Source organism: Synchiropus splendidus, chromosome 2, assembly GCF_027744825.2.
Source record: "Synchiropus splendidus isolate RoL2022-P1 chromosome 2, RoL_Sspl_1.0, whole genome shotgun sequence".
Lineage (NCBI taxonomy): Eukaryota > Metazoa > Chordata > Actinopteri > Syngnathiformes > Callionymidae > Synchiropus > Synchiropus splendidus.
Genome location: NC_071335.1, coordinates 17,647,706 through 17,670,896, shown reverse-complemented (window position 1 = coordinate 17,670,896; position 23,191 = coordinate 17,647,706). Strand labels below are relative to the sequence as shown.

The 23,191-nt window shown below is 42.3% G+C and overlaps 1 protein-coding gene across 1 annotated transcript in view; it reads right to left on the bottom strand.

Moving 5' to 3' along the window:
- LOC128753801 (xylosyltransferase 1-like) overlaps window positions 1-23,191 on the bottom strand; it is an 82,600-nt gene that overhangs the window by 15,618 nt on the left and 43,791 nt on the right. Inside the window, exons 3-8 of the mRNA XM_053855901.1 lie at window positions 14,513-14,685; window positions 13,481-13,683; window positions 9,806-9,886; window positions 8,686-8,902; window positions 8,370-8,546; window positions 3,119-3,384 (exon numbers count right to left, since the gene is read on the bottom strand). Coding sequence (XP_053711876.1) covers window positions 3,119-3,384; window positions 8,370-8,546; window positions 8,686-8,902; window positions 9,806-9,886; window positions 13,481-13,683; window positions 14,513-14,685 — 1,117 coding nt within the window. The remainder of the gene's footprint in view (window positions 1-3,118; window positions 3,385-8,369; window positions 8,547-8,685; window positions 8,903-9,805; window positions 9,887-13,480; window positions 13,684-14,512; window positions 14,686-23,191) is intronic.

Sequence of the window (23,191 nt, the reverse complement as noted above, 5' to 3'; positions counted from 1 at the left end):
TGGATGGTAACTTGACATTATAATTCAGACAAACAACATTCTGTTTTTCTGACTTCACACACAGAAAAACAATTGATTCTGACCACAGTGTAAACACCTTGGTCCACTCCTCGCCCAAGACAGAACGATACATGTCCTGTGACATCATACACCTATTGTTGATGGCCCACGGTAAAAATCTAGGCCACAGTCTGTTAAAAAGTCCCATTATGTACTGCAACAGTTACGGCATTCTGTGCTATAATGCCATCCATATAACTCAGACGATGGCTAGCAAAAGACAGACAGGTATTGACCCTCCAGAGCCACTGACTCCACTCCAGAACACAAGAGACGCTCCTCAAAGCACCATAATTTTAAAGTTATATCAAGTTAAAGTTTGCAAATTCATTTGAGGAGCCTTGCTCATGTGTGAAGATATTCTCTTCATATGTTTGTCGGGTGTAGTGAGTGGCAAAATCATGAAACACAGCGCGACAAGCTTCAGAAATATAAACATATTTTTTGTGTATTTCTTCCCAACCACAGAGACCTGAGCGTGCGGAAGAGAAATGCACAAGGTTGAATGTGACGTGTGTGTTCCATGAGCATTAGACGACTTAACTGGCCACACATCTGCAGAACAAAGTTGAAGTGGGTCACTAAGGAGCTCTCTGATCAGCCTCTTCCTCGCCCTGCTTCATACGTGGCAGGCGACGGCTGGCCCTCAGGGCAGTCAGCCCAAGTGACTTCTGGAAAACCAAACTGCAGCCAGAGTGGGCACCGCTGGAGAGTGATTCGCAGCTGCTGTCTCTCGCTTTAATCTTTTCTGCTATTTTGATTCACACGCATTTACTCCAAGTATACGGACCACTCAACCTCCCCTCCTCAGCCTCCTCTCATCAGTATTCCGCAAGAAAAAAAAATCAACTCGTACTGACAAATGTGACCCTGACAAGCGGAAAGGCAAATATTTATCCCACAAGGATAACAGTGCGCTCTGCTATCCCACTTCCTCATTTGCCCTCCTGCTCTCTTATTCCTCTTATCTGTGTTCTGTCCTGTCCTTCACTTCTCATTCCCCCCAGCCTGGACTTTCCTAAAAGAGACGTGTGAGTAAGTGTGAGAGGCAGTGAGGGGGGTTGGTCAAGGAATTGCCGCACAAAACACTCCATTCAGTCTTCAACTCAGCAGTCAGGAGGTGCAAGAGCCAAATTCACTCTGAAGCTTCTCCAGCAGTCTGCTGCTGGTCTTACAGCAGCGTTGCGTACCACCAAACCACCAAAGTTGAAGGGTGATATCAACAGATGATTTGACCTACTGTGCTATTTCAATGGTCCGTGTGATTTCCTCCTCACGACAACCAAAGCAAAATCAATCACACCGAACGCGTTGCAGTGCCGCACTGTTATTGGGGAAGATAGAACGAGCGAGAGTCAATCAGAGCGCTGGCATCAAATCCGCGGTGCCGCCTCTACACTTCAGCACCACCTAAAATAGAATCAGGTCAGGTGGGAGTTGAGAGGATTGTTTATACAGGAAATCAGTTGATAAAAGTAAAGAAAAATGTGGCAGCATTTGAGGATTTTAAATCACATTCTCCTCTTGAACCGTCAACATGACAGCAGAGACTGCAGCACAGGCACCAAGCCAGAACTTCAGTGGGTATATACCAGGTTATATAGGACTTATGGACTCATCACTTGTTCCTTTTTATTTAGTTTTGAATTTCTATCTTACAAAGTCAGTTAGTTTTTAGAGTTTCAGTTTAGTTTTTATTCATTTCAGTGTCATTTTTTTGCTTTCAATACAGATTGAAATAGCTCATAAAATAGTCAGTAATAAAAACTCAACAAAAGACACCATGTATAAAAATGCATTAAGATGATGCGTTTGGCAAACTACTACCGCACCTGGCTGACAGCTGTCGTAAAACCAGCCGAGCCAAAATAGGTTTAAAATAATTTAAAAATGCTTCCTTATGAAATAAACAAAGACGAAAACGAATTTTTGAATTTTATTTCGTTTGATTATTTTTAACTGAAACACAGCAGTTTCAGTTAGTTATCTTTTTATGAAACATCTTGTTCTTTATTTATATATTCCTTTATATATTATATGTTCCTTCAGTTTCTATCTTGCTGCGAGTTATCCAATGACGACCGCGTTCAGTGAAACACGTGACTACAAGGCGCTTCGTCATTGGCTGAAGGTGAAGCCATGAGCATAGTGGGAACTCAGAAAGTAGTGGCTTGCGGCGCCGCTTGGAAGCATTAAGGAGCTTTCACACTGCGGGTTCTGTCTCGAGACACAGCTCTTTTGGCTCAGAAGTCCGAGATGTGAACAGAAGCATGTCGGGTTTTGGTGGCGGACTTGATCAAGCTTGATAAGTCCTTGATAGAACTCACCAAGGAAAGTAGCATTTGTGATGTAACTCCAGTCGGCTTGTAAATTAAATGCGAAATTAACTAAATATTAAATCAGACACGAGGGTGAATCGAAATTGCGATTTTTTTAACAATTTATCGCGCAGGCCTAGTTCCTCCCTCCACCTGGAAGCACCATTTACGTACTAAATCTGGCCCTACAAGAGCGCGCACCCTGCTTCAAGTCACCTGCGCAGCTGCTAATGAAATGTATCTCCGGTTGTGTTTCTCTTCTTTGGGTATAAACGCTCTCCCTGAGTGAACCCAGCACACCGTGGATTAATCATCGGAATGTTTGCCGCTCTCATTAAAGGAGCACATAAAGAGCTTAATGTTGCAATACAGCGTGGGCAATGTAGGTGCGAGTTTGTTTATGTGCTGTCATGAGATAAGGTGCCGCTTGCTGTCACAGATACTCCAGAAAAAAAAAAAAATACCTTCACCTCCCGCTTGTGTTTTTAATTTGTCACAGTTGTTTAGTCACTTGCTGCAGTGGGTTTCATGACCCTTTATGAAATCCATCACGCAGAAATGTTTTTGTGTGAGTAAGAACATAGCAGTCTTTATGTTGGTTGGTGAAACACTTGTTAATACTGCTACTAATGTGCAATAATATCTTCACAGGTGCGTTTTGATTGCACTAACCGCCTTAATCCCTCAAGATGACACTACTTCCATCATCATTTCAAAATAAACCTGACCCCCCCTCATACCTGCAGCTGTTATCCAGAGGGTTTCCTTGGAGTGAACCGGCAGCTCTGGCCAAGCCAAGCCGCGAGAAGGCGTGATAGTAGGTGAGCTGCGTGTCAGACAGACTCGCGACGCCATCTGGCTCGTCGTACACGTTTTCCCAGTAAGAGTTGAGGCCCGGGGTTCCCGCTGGAAATGGCCCAAACAGGTAAGCATCCAGATGGTTGATGATCTCCTGGTTGACGCTGGCTTCAAACTTCCTGGCGAAGAAGGTGGGTCGAACTGTTTGCTGCAGAGGGACAGGGGGTGCAGCAGGAAGACAGGGTCACAAAGTTGGGGACAAAGCGAGACGAGACAATGAAGAGCATTAGAAAATGGTGGTGGTGCAGAAAAATGGCTGTAGTTTTTAGTTTAGCACATTAGTTTATACCATAGAAATTGTGCCTGCGATACTACGACCAATGAAGGGGATGCACCACAGGGAAGTCCAGGTCTAGCATAACCATGTTGTGTTTAGTCAAATACTGTCACACAAATGAAACGACAGGTGAAATTCAAAAGTTTAAAATAATTATTTTGATAAAATAACTGCAGTAGCATCCATAATATCATTGGATGAGTCATAATGTGGATGTAAATGATACATTGGTTAAAAAAAATGTTATGTTATGTTATGCTAGTCACGGGACCAGCTAAAGCTCATGTGAATAATTATTGATGAATAATTGATCTTCCATATCAAAAACATATGACACATGACAGAAAATAATGCAGTTTTCCAATTCCAAATTGTAAATTTGCTCAGTTGAATACTAACAACACCCAATGTATTGAACATAAAAGACAGTGTTTTGATGCATAAAGTAAGGAAAAACTTATATTCACTACTTCAATACATTAGTTAACCATATTTATTGACTACAACTTACAACATGTCTACACATTGAGGTTTCATTTATGCAGGAGGAATGTCAAAAGCTCAGCTTACGGCATGTCAGCGCCGCAGCAGAGTCAAGGCTAGATTCTTTTACAACGTCTCCAACGTCTTGTGAGGAAAAATAAGATAAGGAAAAACTTTGATGGCCTCACATCCAAAGTCATCTTCCCAAGTTTCAGGGGTTCTTGAAAGTTGGTGCAAGGTCGGCATTAGTCAGTGAAAATGAATACAAGTGAAGCAAATCTCTTAAGGTCATTGGGCCTGTTAAATATGTGAGAGCAAGATTAAAGAATTTAAAATATAGAGCTTTGATTCTGGCAGCTGAATTTTAAAGCTAAAAAAAAAGGGCTGATAGGTCAATAAAATGGGTGTCTCAGCTGAGGAACCTGAAATGCAAAGCTCAGGAGTCTGCTGCAACACAACGTGATTAAAACCTCGGGTTGCGAAGCGGACAGCGAGGTGAACCTGAGGAGGACATGAATGATGTAGAGGCTCGGGTTGAGAGGAGTTCAAGATTGAACTGTGGTCGTGCCGAGCGCTTTGGGTTTTTATCAGATGTTACCTAAATCTGACACGCAGATTTAAAAAAGTCTGCCAGAGTCACAGTCATGTAATTATGAAGGAGTGGCACTTCAGTTATGATAGAAACCCTTTGTGGGTCTCAAAAGTTTGCTACCACACGCGAGACGTGATTCGCACCCACATATGAAACTTTGACCTCACCACCATTTCATTAAGACCCAACTGTCTGACCTCCACCCACTTATCACACTGCAGATGTGGTTTGTGGTGCAGGCTGCCTCCAGTTTGGCTTTTAGCTCTCTCAAAAAAAAAATAATTTACTGTGTGCAACCTCACTTGGGTGCTATCAGCTACAAAGAGAAAACTGTATTTGGCTGACCTCTTCTCATAATAGATCTTCAGCGGCGTGAAGCTCCTGGTTCCAGATAAAGACTGAAAGATGATGCTCATTCAATGCCAGATCTTGTTTGCGCTTCAATCGAAGTCAATTCTCATTTCACTCTTCACGTTTATTCCGCAGCCAAGTTGGCCATCTCTGACTGAGACCTCGTGCCAGGCAAACCTCAGCAGACGCCTAAACGTATCAATGGCAGCCCTCTACCCCGACAACATCCTACACCATTTTAAACATGCTAAACAACTCTCTAAACAACTTCTTCTACTGTGTGAGCGAGTTCCCGCATGCTGCTGCCACTTGTTGTTCAACTGAGCTGTCAAATGCTCCAAAGTTAAAAGAGTTGTTTTGATAAAATAATTCCAATAGTGTCCATAATACCATTGGATAAGTCTTAATATGGATGAAAATGATACACTGGTTTAAAAAAAAGCTCAGTATTGTAACGCTCTCTCCTGTTATGGTAGTCAGGGGACCAGGTAAGGCTAAGTGCTTCTTTAGAGAAAGATGGGTTGATGGGTTGAAAGAGCAGCCAGGAGACAGTGATGTCAAATAGTAATAATGGGGTTTATCTTCCATATCAAAAACATATCACAATGCACCATGGAAACACACAAAATAATGCAGTTTCCCAATTCCAAATTGTAAAATAACATCAGTGGAGAACAGATAAAACCATGTATTCAACCTAAAAGACAGTGTTTTGGTGCATATAATAAGGAAAAACATGATTATATTCACTACTCCAATACATTAGTTCATGACATTTATTGACTTCGGGTCACATCAACACGTCTACATGTTGAGGTTTAGTTTTATTCAGCCAAGTTGGCCATCTCTGACTGAGACCTTGTGCCAGGCAAACCACAGCGGACGCCTGGACGTATCACTGGCGGCCCTCTACCCGACAACATCCTACACCCCTTTAACCATGGTAAACAAACACATCACCATGACAACAGACCCAGTCACTTCAAGTCTTTCGAGAGTATAACCAGCAAGAACACAGGCCAGACTTGCTATTTCCTCGTAACGTCCCATGAATTCCACACTGCATCAAGACCACGTCTGTTTCCTTCAGTACTTTTTCAGGCTGTTTAGCGGTTTGATTTAGCGATTGCTGTCCTGCATTGACTGTCAGCTGTGATCCAGTACCCAGTGTAGTCAGGAAACAACTCTCTTTTGTCAACAACTCTCACCAAACCCCTAACTTTTACTATCCACTAATTTTAACGGTGTGTCCCAGTTAATTCAAAGGTTAATGCTTCATTGTCACACCAAAGGACATTTGGTCTTTTTCCGGAGCCTGGCAGCTTTGGCTAAGCAGCTTTGTTCCCACAGTAGGACTTGACTGATACCAGGGTGCCAACCAGCCCCAGCAGCGGTGCCAAGCACCAGTGGTCGGGCTTTGGCGCAGGACTGATGGCGTCTGAGGTAAGAACCGGCGGGTCTGAGCAGCGGAAAATTCTCATTCTGACTAGTATGTGAAAGAGACAGAAGATCCAATCGCAGGGTGAAGAGAACTCTGACTGTCGGACCTTTTCGGAGCAAATAGAGGGCCTGCTCTCCAGAGTCCGGGCGGTTAAGCCAATTTATTCAGGCTTCAAGCAGACTAAGTCGCTGTAATCACATTAAAGCAGACATCACTTCCATCCACCCAAGATTGTTTAAACAGTTTGCAGAAAGATAATTAAGATATTGAACACAGCCTGTGTCGCACAAATTCAAACACTTCCCGCTGACAAATGGACTTATTAACAGCTAAGCAAATAGAAACTGAATTAATAAAAGGGATAATTTGGGTGTTTACTCTTCCTTTCAGTGACAACAGCCCCCGGTAAAAACCTCCCAGGCGCTTTTTCCTATACACGGCCATTGTTTGTGGCAGGCTTTCAAATCCCGGAGCGTTATGCAACATTTCTTTGGCAATCCTGAGGGATGCAAATGGCTTGTAGAAAGGAGATTTGTTTTCAATCTCCCCCTGGGTTTTTTCCTCTATCTTTACAGTGCCGCTGAAAATGTGCCTCTAATGATTTTTAAAAGGAAGGACTGCCAAGAAAAACTTGCCTTGTAGCACATTAACAACGTACGTTCACCACATCATTATCAACCTGAGGCTGTGGCACCTTATTATTTATCTGCAACTCTCCGGCACAATAATAGCAGTCGCTAAATGTGACCCTTGTGCCATCAACCCCCTATATCTGATTTAATTACCGCCACCAAGGAGGTTGCGCGATTGTTATCTTTGCCTGTCTGCGAGAAAATAATCGTAATTACGAGACTTTTCAGGATATTGGGACAAGGAAGAGATGAATTCATTTTGACTGTGCTGCCAAATGCTTTTCGAGTTATACAGTGATGTGCTCAGGAAATGAATAGCCAAGTCAGGCTCCTCAACTATTAGGGTTTGTGCGATGAAATTGATTCACATAAGAATTCAGATCCCAAAATCGATTTTGCCGTTTTGTAAGTATGCGCAACGTCCTGACGTCACCCGCTCTGGACACGCAGCGCAAAAACAAAGGCGGCAGAGAAGGGGATCCTATTAGCTACCTTTTGACTAAAGGCTAGAGTTTGGCGGCTTTTCAGGTTTTACCGAATGCCTGGGACACTGAGCTGGACATGAAGCAAACAGTGTGCAAGCATTGCAACACTAAGATCAGGCACTTCAACAAGACAACAAATGCTTGCGAGGCATCACCTGGAGATCACAGGCACGGCAGTCAGCCCACGCTTCACAGACAGAGCCCATACGTTACAGCTTTACCAAGAGAATAGAAGAGAGGTTGCCAGTAAGAGCACTTCTCTCAGACGCAAGGCAGCTATTTAACTGAAGTATTTTCCAAAAAAATAAAGAGATACTTTTATTTTGGTTACTTGGTATTGCGTTGATGAAACAGTTAAGCTAAAAGAAAGATAAATGTTTTCATAGAAAAGAAACTTCAATGTTTTGCAAAGCAGGTTCGATGAGATTACGATCAGAAATCATTATGAATAAAATTGTGAGGAAAAGATTCCAGGATCACTTATACTTCAACTGGACTTCCTGGACTCCAAAGGGGGACCTCTGCGTCCAATGTTGACACCCAAGTCAGCCTACTGTGTTGCATGTTGATGCACAGGTGTTTTCCCTCCCGTGTGGGGTTCAAAAGCAGGTTAGGATGTGAGAGCGGTTCTTCCTTTCATAGACATAAATCATCAAAATGTGACGTCTTTGGAGTGAGATATGTTGAATTTACAAGACAAAACGTATCACGAATCACCAAATTCAAATGAAAAACAATTTAAAAATTAAATATTTAACTCTTAGCACTTAGCAATCACTTACATCATAATTTACTTTTTTAGGGTGGTATGCATATGGTAAAGCGAACAAAGGTCTCATCTAAAAACAATACATGAATTAAGAAGTTTTTACCTGAAAGCGGTGGAAGTCGACAGGCTTGAAATCATTCGGGGAGCATCCACACCAGTCGACGATGTGCTTATACTGGCACTTGCAGCCCAGTTTTCTGTTCCAGTTCGTGATGCGCAGGTTGTTGTCCACCATGCTTTCACAGTAGGCGCTGTTCTCCAGCACAGTGTGGAAAAAGGACTGGGAATAGAAGACAAAAATTGGACAATGTTCTTGGTTTTAATATTCATAACTTCAGCAGCAGGGATTTACAGAGGACCTGCAGTGGAAATTCCGCCAAAGATTTACACACAGCTGACAGCCAGATCGGGAGACATACCTCTGCAGGAAGCAGCGTGTAGGCGTAGAAGCGCTTCATGTTGGTCACCAGGTCGTCCTTGGAGTTGATGACATACTCCACAAACATGCGGTTGAGAAGGAACCAGTCTGAGCCGCCGTCGACAGAGATGCCTTCTGGGATTTTACGATCGCCCAGCCGCCACATGTGGGTGTCGCACTCGTAAAAGAGACGATCCAGACCTTGCTTTCGGATAAACCTGCAAAAAAAAGTGAACTGAGTGAGGCAATAAACCGACACTTATGATGAAACCTTAATTAAAGAAGTTATTTTGCAAAGAGTGAAGCCTCAGGGGATTTATACTTGATCTAACGTGCTTCTCCCTGCACAACATCTGTGTCTCCATACAAAAACACAAACGCCTTGTCTGCATTATAGATGTGATACTCGCGTTAACCTTTCAAGTGTAAGAGGGAAGAAGTGAAGTTGGGGTCAGTCTGGTCTCCAGTGACCCGGGCGATCAGATATTCATGCAGGTTTTATGCGCAGAAACTAAATCACCAGATATTTTAACACGCAGCAGCAGCAAGTACAGGCTACAGGGGGCACTCCGCTTGTCAAATATGTGAATGGACAAAAAAAAAAAAAAACAATATTATTAGAAAGAAGGAGCAAACAGAAAACAGAAAAAGGAAATAAAAGTCATTCAGTCAAAGAGGAAATGTATACATGGTGAAAATATTGTGACATCACAAAAATATACAAATAATTCATTTAACTGTTATAATATTTTAACATCAAATTGTTTTAAATTTTTTTCTCTAACTGTCAGACAATGTTTGTGTGGTCTGGTGTTTGCTTAAATTAACACCAAATATTCTAACTGAAGCAAACACATGCTGACTCACAGCCTCATTCTGCAGGCAGATATTTCCAGCATTTGTTTTTGGTAAGTCACTTCCCTGGAGGAGACTGGACGGAAAGGAAGTGGGCACAGCAGAGGCCAGCACGGCTCGCTCACCTCCACGAGGAGGTTAATTAGCAAAACCCCTGATGGGACTCCGCTGGACGACGAAGCAGAGACCCGTGTCCGGAGAGAATCCGAAGATGGTGCTGGTGTTTAAGGGAGATTAAAGTAATGCTTGGAAAAGTGGTATCTTACCGGGCGTTGTCTCTGCCGTGGGACTTGATGAAGTTCATGTCTCTGTATTTGGACAGGAAGGACACCAGCTGGTTGTTGGTCCTGAAGTGGGTGAAAATCACATTCAGTTCTCACAGAGGAAGAGACAGACGTATTGTCCCGTCATGGATGAAGCAAAGCAGGAAGTGCTAACAGTACAAATACAAAAAGAAATCACCTCCAAAGCATGTTGACATTGAGACCCTCTGACAGGCTGTACTTTCTAGCAGAGATGTCGACGTTTTCTCAGAGAAATGTGAAGTCAATGTAGAGTTCCGATTATGTATGACAATTGGCCATATGGAAGAAGGGGAAGTGACCGTGTCGCAGCTTGAAGTGACACACTCTGCGTCATCAAAAGCAGACGTTTTGAAGGATTTGATGGACCGACACATGGTGGCATCCACATCTTTTTTTCCATTATAATATACTGTAGGTCCAACGCAACTTGAAAGGTAGGCAGAAGTCCTGTCGGCATCGCAGCATGTCTAGTCTCCATTGAGGATAACCTACAGTCATTCTCTGACATATGAATGAGCCCCTCAATATCTCTATAGGAAGCCACTCAAGTGACAAAGGAAGCCCTCTTCTTGCATGTAGTCTTCAATTTACGATTTAAGATTTCTCAGGTGAACTTTGGAAAACTTTTTTTTTTTGGTCACATACTTACATTTCTTCGTATAAAACTATCGATACAGCTATTATCTATACCTATAAACCTAGGGGGGTGAATCTATGTGTTGTGTTATTTCCACCAGTCTGTCTCTCACAGAGAGAATCATTACACACTCAAGCAGCAAGAAAAACTATTCCAGCCCTCAAGAAATCCACTTTTTATCTAAGCATGGCTGAGAATCTGTTCATGCTTCACTATTACAGTAAATCACTCAAGAGATTTTGCTCAGCACCATGTCGCTGACCTCCTGCTGGTGTCACAAGTCTATTTGATCATACGCATACGCATACAAGCTAAAGGTAAAAAGCTTTGCTCTGCAGGCTTCCAAGCCGTCGATGGCTCCAACATTTCCACTTCGCCTTTCATGATGGTTTGCGTCGCCTTCCCAAAAGAGCAGCGAGGCAGTGGCGAGGAGCTCAAGGATGAGTGGGGGAGGGACCATATAACTGTCACTTCCTCTTGCTGGGGGGGTTATCTTCGGAGGTCCTGAGCCATAAATAGATGATATGCAACAGACACAGAGGGAGTTCTCCCCTCACGAACCCAAACACACACACACTTTGTTTATCAGCACAGACAACATGCTTATAAACAAATGTGTGCAGACACACATATACAAGGAGCATATTTGGGGAATTCCTGTCAAGCCTCTTCTCAGGCACCTGAGACGTCACACTGTCCACGGGCTCTAGTTTGTCAGCCCTGTGTTCCTCCTAAGCTGTTCACACACTCCTCGTCCCTCTGACCCCCTCAGCACCTTTGACAATATGCCAGCAATTAACTTGATAATGATGTTGCAGTTTCCCCTCCAACCGTTGAGGGCATAATCAGAGCTTTGCGGTGCTTAACGTGTCGCAGATCAAAAGACAGATTTAATATCTAATATATTAAGCAGCCTCTTTAACCTCACACCACATGAAGCTCTCCTTCAGAGAGTTACATATTCAAATTTTGCTGTTTTTACATGTACTGAATGGATTGCTGCAAGTATCGAAGGACAGATAGAAATCAAATACACATGCTACTAACTAACACCTGGACGATGCACTGACCTTTTGGCAGAAAACTGAAGGGTTTTTTTTTTCATTTGAACTGTCAAAAACGGTGAATGTGTTTCACAGATAGAGGCCACAGAGAGAAGTAATCTCAAACAAAGCAAGCAAAGTGTAGCACATCCTGAGACAGACACACAAACACAACAGCACACTCGCAAAGTACATCCTCCCCAGTGGATACGCACTGGTGTGAGCAGCTCCGGGTTTGCTATTGAGGGGCAGCCATGCGGCAGGACAGACATTATCAGGGAATTAGAGGGGAAATAAGGCTCATCTCCCACTGATAACAACAGCTGTAGTCAGGCGCCCAAGCCACAAACATTCCACATCCTGCCGACAGAACGATGCTACAATCGGACGACCTGTTGAGGGAGAAGTGAAAAGCCACCCCGCGCGCAGGTCAGCCCTTGACTGACTGTGAACTTAACCTTCTGTGCAGTAAAAAAATGGTATCAATCTATGGCAATATAACTGCACAGGTCATGCATAAGCTCCCATATACTTCCGACTCACCCACGATTAGGAATGTCAATGAGCAGGTCTTTGACAAGAATCTTTTTTTTCTTCATATCGCCTTTAAATAACGTGAGGCTCCAGGTTGATTCCTTTGCTATAGGGGGCCTTGTTAAACAACGTGATGGTCAGATTTAGCCCCCTGTCTTTGAATTTAAACGTGTGTGTGAATACAAACATTTTTGGCAGCTTTATCACAGTCTGGACGTTACAAAAATCATGGATATGCCAGGAGTGCCAGAATTCAATGATAAAAAAGGGATTTGAAATATAGAGATTTACTGCAAACAAAGTGGAAATATATTTTGTCATATGGAGTAATTGACATAAATATAGTTGTCTATTAGGCTATAAGGATGTAAATACACCGAGAAATAAGAATATAGATAAGGAAATGCATATATTTTTTCAAGTCAATTCCCAACAGCTCTTTTACCGACTACCCTTTTTCTCCACACATATTTCCAACAAGCCTATTTCCTTTTTTCCTCCTGTCAATTATGGAATGCCAGAATTATATATGTATTTATGTCCTTATAGGCTAATATATGACTATATTCATGTCAAATTTGACATATTTCCAAATATATTTCCACTTCCTTTCCAGTTAACGTCTCTATTTCCAATCCCTTCTTTATCATCTAATTCTGGCACTCCTGGCATTCCATAAAAAAATGAGCATTCTCGAAGCTCACCACCATTCAGTCATTCCTTATGGCCAACTAACACGAGACAACAGCTCAATCGCTGAAACACACTTTAGCAGACAGTGGAACGCACACACACGAGGGACGCACTCGTCGATATCCTGTAAACACCCAAAAGAAAGTGTCAATGAACCAGATATACATCGGCCTTCTTACATCTCCATTGTAGCAGCGGAGACATCAGATCCCGCCTTTCTTTAGCCGTCGGCCATTACAGCTTGTTTCAATTCACCTAGTGGACATCCGGCTGTGTTGGAGAGATAAGTCTCTCCTTAATAGGAGCATTTTAATTGGCTGCTGTGAAGTTACATCAAAAACCCAGCAGACCGAGAACTCCCGCAAGGAGCGTGAACTCAGACAGAAAAAGAAAAAGTCCCAAAATTCCCTGTTCAAAGAGATTCTTTTCTACGACTTCAAGCCCAGTTCATGCCCACTTTGTGGCTTTTAATTACCTATTAAAGCCGCTTAAAAGGGACGTTTTCCAGGGGGCAGACTTTCAGAGCCGACAGTACGGTGACCACCCAAATCAATAGATATTGACCCGAGGCAATTAGGTTCTCATCACGTCACGGTGTAACCCACTCACTGCACAGTGAGCTTGAAGAACAGTCTTGGATGGGAAGTGTTGAAGGAATATTTAGAATATGAGAAGACAGCTAGCTAACTCCAAGGCCTTTCTGCGATAATACGTTTCGGCTGCACATACCTGATCGGATAGTCGGCAGCACTGAGGTTGATGAAGAAATCCCAACTCCAGTCCCTCATGGCCAACAGGTCGGCCATACTGCGCAGGTACATGGTGAGCAGGCTGGCCCCGCCCCAGATGGTGGCCATGCGCCATGGCGTCACCCTTACATTGGGATACTGAGCAGCTAAAGCCTGGATCTGTCTGTGGAGGTAGTTGGAGCGCTGCAGAATGAGAACATGGAAACATTATATAAACATATAAACACTATGTAAACATTCAGGAGCATGAAATAAGAGCAAATGTCCATCTTAAATTGAATGTTAAACTAAAGTGCTGTATGGTGTAAACTACATATACTATGGTGGTAACAAAATATATCAGGAAAAAAAAACAAAAACAGGGGTCGAAGTAAATAATCAACCAGAACCAGATTAAATGACGGACACAAGATCCGCACGGTGGAACGCAGTGTTTCCGCCATGCCTTCGGAATTGTGATATTTTTTAGCTGAAACAGCAAAAATAAGTGAAAAACATCAGTGTGCGTCATGACTAGAACGCGTCCACTGACCTAAAGTTGTACATCCCGACTGAACACGTGAAGAGACGTCTGCTATAGCGATATTATTTACTTTTATTGAAACGAGACCATTAAGCTTAAGCACATTGCGTTAGCTTGGCACTTTTTATTGGCCTGTTGCTGAACCAAAAACAATCCACATCTGGAAGTAAAGATTTTTCAAACCAGGACAGTACGTCTCCCTTTCTTGGTCAGTTTCTCTCAACACTACTTGTAACAATCTTGTAGTTTGTAGCAATGGCACTTAATGCTACTGCCACAAATGTGCCACAACAGGAGGGGAGACCAAGACGGCGGAAGAAAACAGAAATGTTGAAGCAGCACTTGCAGTGTACAATGTTATTATTACAGCATTTACTATTCAGATGCGGAGAGTAATATCACGATTACCAGTCCTATCTAATAAAGGGTCGACAGTTTTGTGTGCTTCTGGATGATTTTGCGCCGACTCACTCGATCCACTCGACTCACCTGATCCACATGAATGTAGTAGTAGTGCGACGAGTGGTAGATGGTTTTAAAGAGACGCTGGAACTGGCGGGACGCTCGCCCGTGGACCACCAAGACGAAGGCTATCCTGACGGGGTTCGACGGAAGGCTCTCACCCGAGTCCTCGTCCCACTGGACGTTTGCATTCGCTTTGCCTGTTAAATGACACAGGCGGCCGAGTTAACATCGACAAACAAACAGGAATCTGTTATCAGCGCCACTTCATTTACACAGCTTTGGGAGATTGGACGGGAAATCAGGGACACATTGGGGTCTGTTGACATTCTTGATTACAAATCCGCTCTGATACATATTTGATGAGCTATAAAGCGCAGCGCCATGATTGGCCAGGGACACGCAGATGATCGCTGTATGTATTCCAATTAAAAGCCATTGTTGTCGTAAGCAAAGTATGACACCAAAGGAGATTTCAACTTGATTAACATTTGAATAATTCATCAGCACAGCGCTTTTAAGCCAATATAGACGTAGCATCTAAAATGCTATCAAATGAAAAACCCGTGATTATATTAACAATAATTTGCATAAAGTGTGTAACAGTCATTTCTTCATTATCTTCACTCTAGCTCCCGAAACAAAGTCACCAAGGTCTGAAGCCTCTCTACCGAGTTTTAGCACACCTTTCCTCAGTCACTCCGACTGGCGCTTCCACAGAGTCTGCAGGCCAGGGTGCTTGATAAAATCTCAATCTTCAGGTCCAACTGTATCAATCCAGCCAGATATTCCAAAGGTAGGCCTGAATCACTAAGAGGAGACGCCACGTGGTAGATGTAATCTGTAATGCACTCCCTCCGTGCAGAGAAGTGGTCAATAATCCTAATTTCTAAATGCTACCGATAATGCCGATAATGGTACCGATAACTTTGTTTGGCCTCATTTTTAAACATCAACAACAGGGCACCATATATGTAGTAGCACTGTAGTTAAGACCACATAACCTAAGACCGAGTCAAGGCCAAGATTAGTAATGGGGGACCAAGGCTGAGGATAAACTGAATGCAAAACAAACTACAAGTAACATCCAATGTACGACCTGCTCGACTTATGTCCACCCATACTCATGACCACGGCGAGCAGATGCTTTTTTAAATTTTTTATTCAATGTCTGGCAGCCCGGCAAAGCGTACGACAGTATCCCAGCATCTCACTCTCACACAGCGATCTACCACTGCAGTAGTATCTGTAACCCTTGCGGCTATTCTGAATGGCATGGCTTACGTCCAGTCTGACTTAGGACCGGTTGGTCGGAACCGATCCCTGTCGGAAGTCGGATGTTACTAGTATTAGCTTGTTGCAATGACAGCATTTCATTCCTGATTCATGTCGTAAGAGCTGAATGTGCATCTATATGACTAATAGCAGGACTTTTTGACCCCTCCCCCATGATTCCTTATATGTATTCCGCTTGTTCCGATGTTTTCACTTTGTTTAAATACGTGAGAAATTTCATCTTAAAAAGCAACCATTTTTCCAAAGGCGTGGCAGCTCTAGTCTAAGTCGTGGCAAGGCACCAAGCTTGTTCACATGCAGCAGAAACCCTGTAGTGTATTCAGTTAGGTCATGGTCTTGTTCTCAACTTGGTGTCGGGCCGTCAGTCTCTGTATGCGCTGGTCTCCGCTCTGTCTCAAGTTAGGTGGTCTCAGTTGTCTTAGTTGTTGTCACATGACCAACATCTTCTTTGTTGTGTCTTGAGGACAGTATTTCATCATAGTTTTTGTTGACGAAAGCGACAATAGGATTCACACCACAAGAAACAGTCTTGTTTCTCCCCGACGCAAAGACCTTTTTCTACAAACCAACCTCCTACTGAATCCCCCATAACCTGTATCAGGTTCTCAGAATCTACTTGCTGGCTGGTCAAAAAGTGACTTGTCAGACCAAGACATTAACACACACATTGCGTCTGTCTTTATTTTATTTTATTTTATTTTATTTTATTGACAGCACTTTATTCCAAAGCACGTTCCTAGTTGGTGGGATCCCCTCTGACCATGGCAACAAAGTTGATTCTGATTCTAAACATAACAGCAACACCCAATAATAATGAGAGGAGCAACAAACTTTCACTAAAAGCAAAAATGCGATTGATGGATTTTTGTATTTCTCATACACATCTTGTGCTCATGTGACTTTATTTTGTCCATCCTCCATTCTGCCCTGTGGAAACCAAATGCGTATTACGAGAGCATTTGTGGACAGCTATTTTGCAGACATGTTTGTTTCTCCTGAAGGGTATTATCGACTATCATTTCAGACCACAGTTCCCAAGAGTCTGTCTGTGCTGGAGAGTCGTAGGATGCTGAAGGAATTCTTCAGTGTTCCAAAAATGTCGCCCGTAAGCGTCTCTAATTATCCAGATTTAACAGCAAGTGACCAGCGTGATGCGGCCAGCAGTTGTCCCTTCTCATTAACTCACGTCTTTCATTGAGATTAGAGTGTCCAGCGCAGCGTTATTTAAAGGTTGACCACAGGTTAGAGGCTTCCTTGACCCCGGTCACACGCTGTTGTTTGTCACTCGTCTCCCTGGCATCATGAACGTCGGCGTTGTTGGAGGTGGGAAGCTGCTGCCGGCCACATTAGACGGAGGGTAATTGGAGGTCAGGAAGAAGATTCAGTGGTTTGTAATTGTTCAATGCTTCACGCAGACAACGTGTGATGTTGGCTGTTTGACCGAAAAAACTAATTTTCATGTGGATATATATTGTGATGCAGTTAATCTGCTCAACACCGGTGAAAGAGACGTCCGAAGAGACGTAGCCACCGTGAGCTCATTTAAATGTGCAAAAATATTATTGTCCAGATACACTGGATACACCAGATTCCATAAATGAATATCAATAAGATGATAATTCCATGTCCCTTGAATGCAACAAACTCGCGATCAAAGACACAGCACTGCACAAGATATATGACAGCTACACAGCAGCACATTAAATAGGGATTATAATGAATCCCAACAACAGTTTCCTCTTTTATTAGAACTTGATTTTTACTTAACAGCCTCGCTGTATTCGTATTCTTTGTTTTGTAAATACATGGTGCTCTACAGAAATACTTCACTTGTCATGACAGTGGCGAATTGTACAATTTATTAGCTTATCAAAGAAGACCACATTCATCACCAACAGAATAAAAAACATAATAGCTGGCTCATATTTTCTGAAAATAATGTGTTCTGATGATTTCGTGCGTTCATGTTTCACCCTCGAGAGTATCTCACGTTAGCTCTGTAATGAGCTAACTGCTAATGTCGGTGAGACAAAGCAAAAAAAGAAAAGAAACAATTCCTGATGTGAATGAAATATAGTATGCTTTCAAACCCATACTTTCAAAATCATAAAAAATGAAAATTATCTAACACTTAAAAGTATATGTGCCATAAAGAACAATCATCTTTAATTACAGAAACGCACATAAAAGACAATATACATTAGATGCACTTCAAAACAACCACATAAGCACCGTTGGTCAAACCTCAGGTATGCGACCTTTAGAAGCAAACTATGCTAGCTCCAAGCAAGTCGGGGAGGGTACAAGAGGTTCTGCTTGTTTCTAATGTAACATTTATACCACTCTACTTAGTCAGTAGTGAGAGACGGTTCACCATTCTCTTTTCTCTTCTTGAACTGCATTTTCTTGCACATTATACACATTGTTCACATGGTTTCAAAGCTCTCCAGTATCTTTTTTTTGCACTTTATGATAGTATTTCTTTTTCATTTATTGTGATATGTCGAGTACAGAGCATGTTACGAACATAATAAAGTTTTTCTGATTCTGATTTTGGGGGTATTTCCGCAAGTCTTGGGGGCAGCAGCCAAAGTGAAGAGGCCCAGACTTCCTTCCCCTCTTTAGCATTCACCAGCAAGTGGGAAATCTGGGGCATACCCAGATAGGGCTGGGCAATATGAAAAAAAAATGTAATGATCGACAAACAACAACAAACATTTTCTAAGTGAAAGCTGCCCAAAACACCAATAAGCCTAACAGATCACATTCAGAGCACAGTGGTCAGGCAGGAGAGGCATAGTATCCAAGTCCATGTTTAGTCAATAAGCCGATAATCGAGATTGATAAAAATAATCATGGCCGATAAATGGTCATTTTATCCCAGGGAAATCATTTCCCCACCGCTTTGAATGTTCGTATATGAAAATGGAAGAGGAAACTTAAGAGTTCATGCTATGGAACAACGCAGAATAAACAAGACAAGAATGCGCCGCCTGCGGAGAACTCGTTGGATACAGCGTCTCACGATGACTTATTATTGGTGGCATGCTGGCAACACACACTCCCATGATGCACTGCAGCATTGTGAAAGCCACTGACTCATGTTCAGAAAATTCAACTTCAGTCTCGCCCCTCTCTGACTGACTTTAAGGCCCGTGACGTACGGTCTCATTTATTATGGCGGAACTCGACCCATTAATGAATCAAGTCCTGTTCTTGCCGCACAAATGCGGCCGCCTCAGTAATTGAATTCTTTTTCGAGGCAGCGTTCCACATCTCCATGACCCAGGAATGTTCGAGGCGGTGACATTTAAATTGTTTTCGGTCACCGTGCTCATCAAGACACAATCGGTTGTAAACGGGGAGAGCTGTTTGTTTTCAGGATTTTATAACCCTTGAATGTTAAAAGGCCTTGAGTTAGCTCATCCATGGAAGCTCAGCTGCCGTCAACAACATTCATCCGTTCATTGTCTTGGACTTATTCCCTCGACATAGTGGGGGGCACAGCCACATGAGGCAAGAGACGGGGGTCACACTAGGTACTACACGACTAGCACTGAAAGTACAGACCAATTGGTCGTAACCATTGTCTGAAGTGGGTAAACATAAAGCCTAGAGGGACTAGATGGAATTTGAAATACATTTTCTAACTTGGTAAAAAATGCAAATGCAACTCAAAGCAGACCCATTGCTCAGTCGAGAACACACAAACCCTGTGATCCTCCCCGTCCCCATTAATCTTTAAAAGTACCCCTCTCTCATCTGCCGTCACCCGTGTCTCCTCCTCCATCATCCGCTCTAACTTTTGGGACTTACCCTCCTTCCACAAGCCAGTCGAAAAGTAGGGCTTTTGTCCCCAAGGGCTTGCAACAAATCTCGTCTTAAGATGTCTTAAAATCATCTGCACTCCTAGAAGGAATCCACAAAGTTTGCAAAAATGAATCATATCCGTGTGTTTGATTTATATCAGCACAAAAGCTAATCTCATCTTGTGAAGGAAATGTGAGTTACAATGCCTTAAATGTGCAATAAGTGATTTATTTGCACCCTGAGGCCGTTGAAACAGTGTGACAAGATTGATGGATTTTCACAGCCGTCTGTCGTCTCAGTGTTAGTGAGGAAGACGTGCGAGCAGCAGCTAAGTGCTCACAACAGACGCAGATGCAAAGCACTTTCTTTAAGGAAACACAGCCTGTTAGTGTTCGCCACTCTTAAATGACCTGTAGAGGATGAATGGAGTCTTTCAGTGGCAGCACAACACCAGGTTTCTGGAGCCTAAAAAAAACAGTATGCGTGTGCTAATTTGTGCACCAAAATTAAAACAGGTGGAATTTTTGGAAACCTATTTCAATTACAGACTGACGGTTTGTGAGTTTGTTGGAAGTGACAGTAGCCCAGGACGGATTACTGGGAATTCATTTCAGTGGGAACATTGATTTGACATACGAGTAATTTCAGTTGGCGCCGTCACAGAGTGAATTAAACCTGTAAGCTCTTCACTGCTGTTTTCAGTGTTGAATTAATTGTGGGGGCCAATGCTAATCCTCACCTTTACAAACACTGTCAAAAAACAACGTGTTATCAAATGTTGGTGTTACATTGTAAAAGCTACAAATAGAATGAGAACTGAGGCCAATCTCTCATTGTCACTCACCATCTCACATACACAATTTAACCCCAAACTAAAACTGACAGAACACAGTCTAATGCCATAATGATACGTTCAGTGCTTCAATGGTATCAAATTATGCACATAAACTGATGTAGAGCAATAGTGATAGGGAAAAATAATGTTGAGGATTGGGAGGAAACGAGTGTAACACACATGATATACGCGACACTTGGGTCATGATATGTTAGTATCAGAATATAACAATACTGTGATAACAAAGTTAAAGTTAAAAACAAAATAGATCACTCAATATAACTAAAAACTGGGAAGACACAGTAAATCAAAACTTTTCTGCCCTTAGTAGAGTTTAACTGAAAATTCTGCGACCTAAAATTTTAGGCAAAAATTTCCCAAAAGCACATTTTCGGTTTTCTGCGGTCAAACTTTAAGCACCAAAACAGCATGTCCAAAACCGGATGTTATGATGGTTGGAAGCAAAACCGTGGCTTCTGCGCGACTGACTGGCTACAGCCAACAGGTCCACGGCACGGAGGTGTTTCTGACGACCAATGGTGTTATGTGAGGTGTGTAAAGCTGCATCTGTAAAGAGTTTCTCAACGTTGGACTGACTAAATGCTGGAAATCTTCAGAGCCGCAGCAACTGTCATGTCAAGAGAAGCCCCCATTTGTACAAAATGTTTTGTTTAGTTCAAAAGTTTTGTTCAATCAACAAAACTTGAACGTCATACATCTGCTCTAGTGGTTGTGGTTCCTATGAGCACACGTGTTTGATGTGTTCCAGCTCATGTTTCGTCACCACAAACTGGCTTGTCCACGTTGTGCTCACCTCACACATTAGGTTTGAAGCCTAAATATTCCCATTTGACTTTGTAACCATGTTTTTTACTCCCTTTACTTCCACATAGATACAGTCTCTTCTGTTGCTCCTCGCAGGAAACTTTGAGCTTGTCCTCGGTAGACGACTGACTTCTAGACGTGACAAGGGATTGACAGGACAGTTCACTCAGTTCATTCCGCTGTGGCATAAATGCGACGGGAGAGTTGTCCGATATCGTGGAGTAGAGACGTGGCAATTAATCGAGACCGCAAAAGTGAAAAGTTCATTTATAATTACCGAACAATTAATTTACTTATAGATTGACTCCAAAAAAAAAAAAAACTACAAAATCTTTCCTCCACACTGCATATAGAATAAAAACCATAGAAATAAACAGACAATAATACAATGTATTCGATACTCTTAGTGAAATCACATGAGGTAGTGAGTCAAATCTGACTCGAGGAGGTAAAGAATTCGACGTCATTCTGTACAACATCAATTTGTGCCTCACATTATACACAAAAACCTCACATGCACCACGGGGACAAGGTGAAATCCTCATGGGCTGAATTAGCATATGGCAGTCGAGTAACTGCACATGTTCAGTGATGCCAATCATACTATTGCTAATCTGTCCGAATGCCTCAAGGACGCAATGCTGATCAAATCAAATTAGACAATATTATGCAAACAAGGTTAAAACTAACCAGAGGAGAGAGAGAGAGAGAGAGAGAGAGAGCACATCTGTGGGCAGAAGGAGAGCGGGAGAGAAAAGTGATTTAATTTAGCCGGGTGTTGGCACACGCTGGCCACTGGGGCACAACATGCTTTCCTTTTTTGTCAGTTCTTATCCAACTGTCACTGTCTGAGTTCCATGTGGAGATGCTTTGTAAGACGACAGCAGCTTAGCTGTGGATGAGTTCGACCGCCTTATGAAGACTTATATTTAAAAGTAACTAATCGCAGAGTATATTTGAGATTACTGAGTCAGATCCCACCCATCAGTGAGGACGTGTAACAGCATTCTCCTCGCTGCTTGATGTCCACGCCGCGTAAGTCTGCCGTCTGTTTGCTCGCACATGTTCACCACGCACAGCTGCTGACGCGAAACCCTCATTTACCATCGAAGAATTAGTTTACAGAACCCAGATGTACAGTGTTTCATTTCTTGCTCTGTTTGTGCGCAAGTCAAACAAATTGCAGAAAAAAACCTCTTCAGCTCAACCCAAGAAAAAGAAAATTAGAAAACAATCTGGCTGTATCTCAATTTCCTCCAGGCGATTGTCTTCTCCAATAACTCAGCAGGAAAATAGAGATTTAATGAGAATATTAATCAGCAGAAGAGAAGAGGGTGAAAGTCAGACTGAACTTGAAGCCTGACGGATATTGTTTTTTTTTTCTCCTTCTTTTATTATATAAATGGTTGCTGGTGACTCATCATTTTTGTAAAAAAAAAAAAAAAAAATGTTTTGCCAAATATCATCACATTATTTCTGTTTTTGTATTTTTTATTTAACACCACAGGACTTCCTTTAATATCCACCATTTGGCAGTTGGTCAAAATATATTGCCGCCGTAGGTTTATAATTATATTCTAATAAAATATATATAATATATTTATACATAATAAACAAAATTAAATATAACAAAATTATATATAATACACTGCTGTTTAACCAGTCACTGGCCTGCTCAGTGAGCTGATGTAGTTTAGAGGCCTCTCAGTATTCTAGTACAGGAAACACTAGAGGAAGACAACAATCGCAAAAAGGCTGTGTATTGGCAGGTATCTTGAGGTACGATACATATCCCGATACAGGAGTGGTGATAAAATGGCTTGCAATACATTGCAGCTTCAACAATATATTGCCATATTTGTTAACATGAGCCGTCATTTTAAGGAGGAAAAATCTGATAATCTAGTACAATATTAGGAGAGAAAAGAAGTTTATTGTTA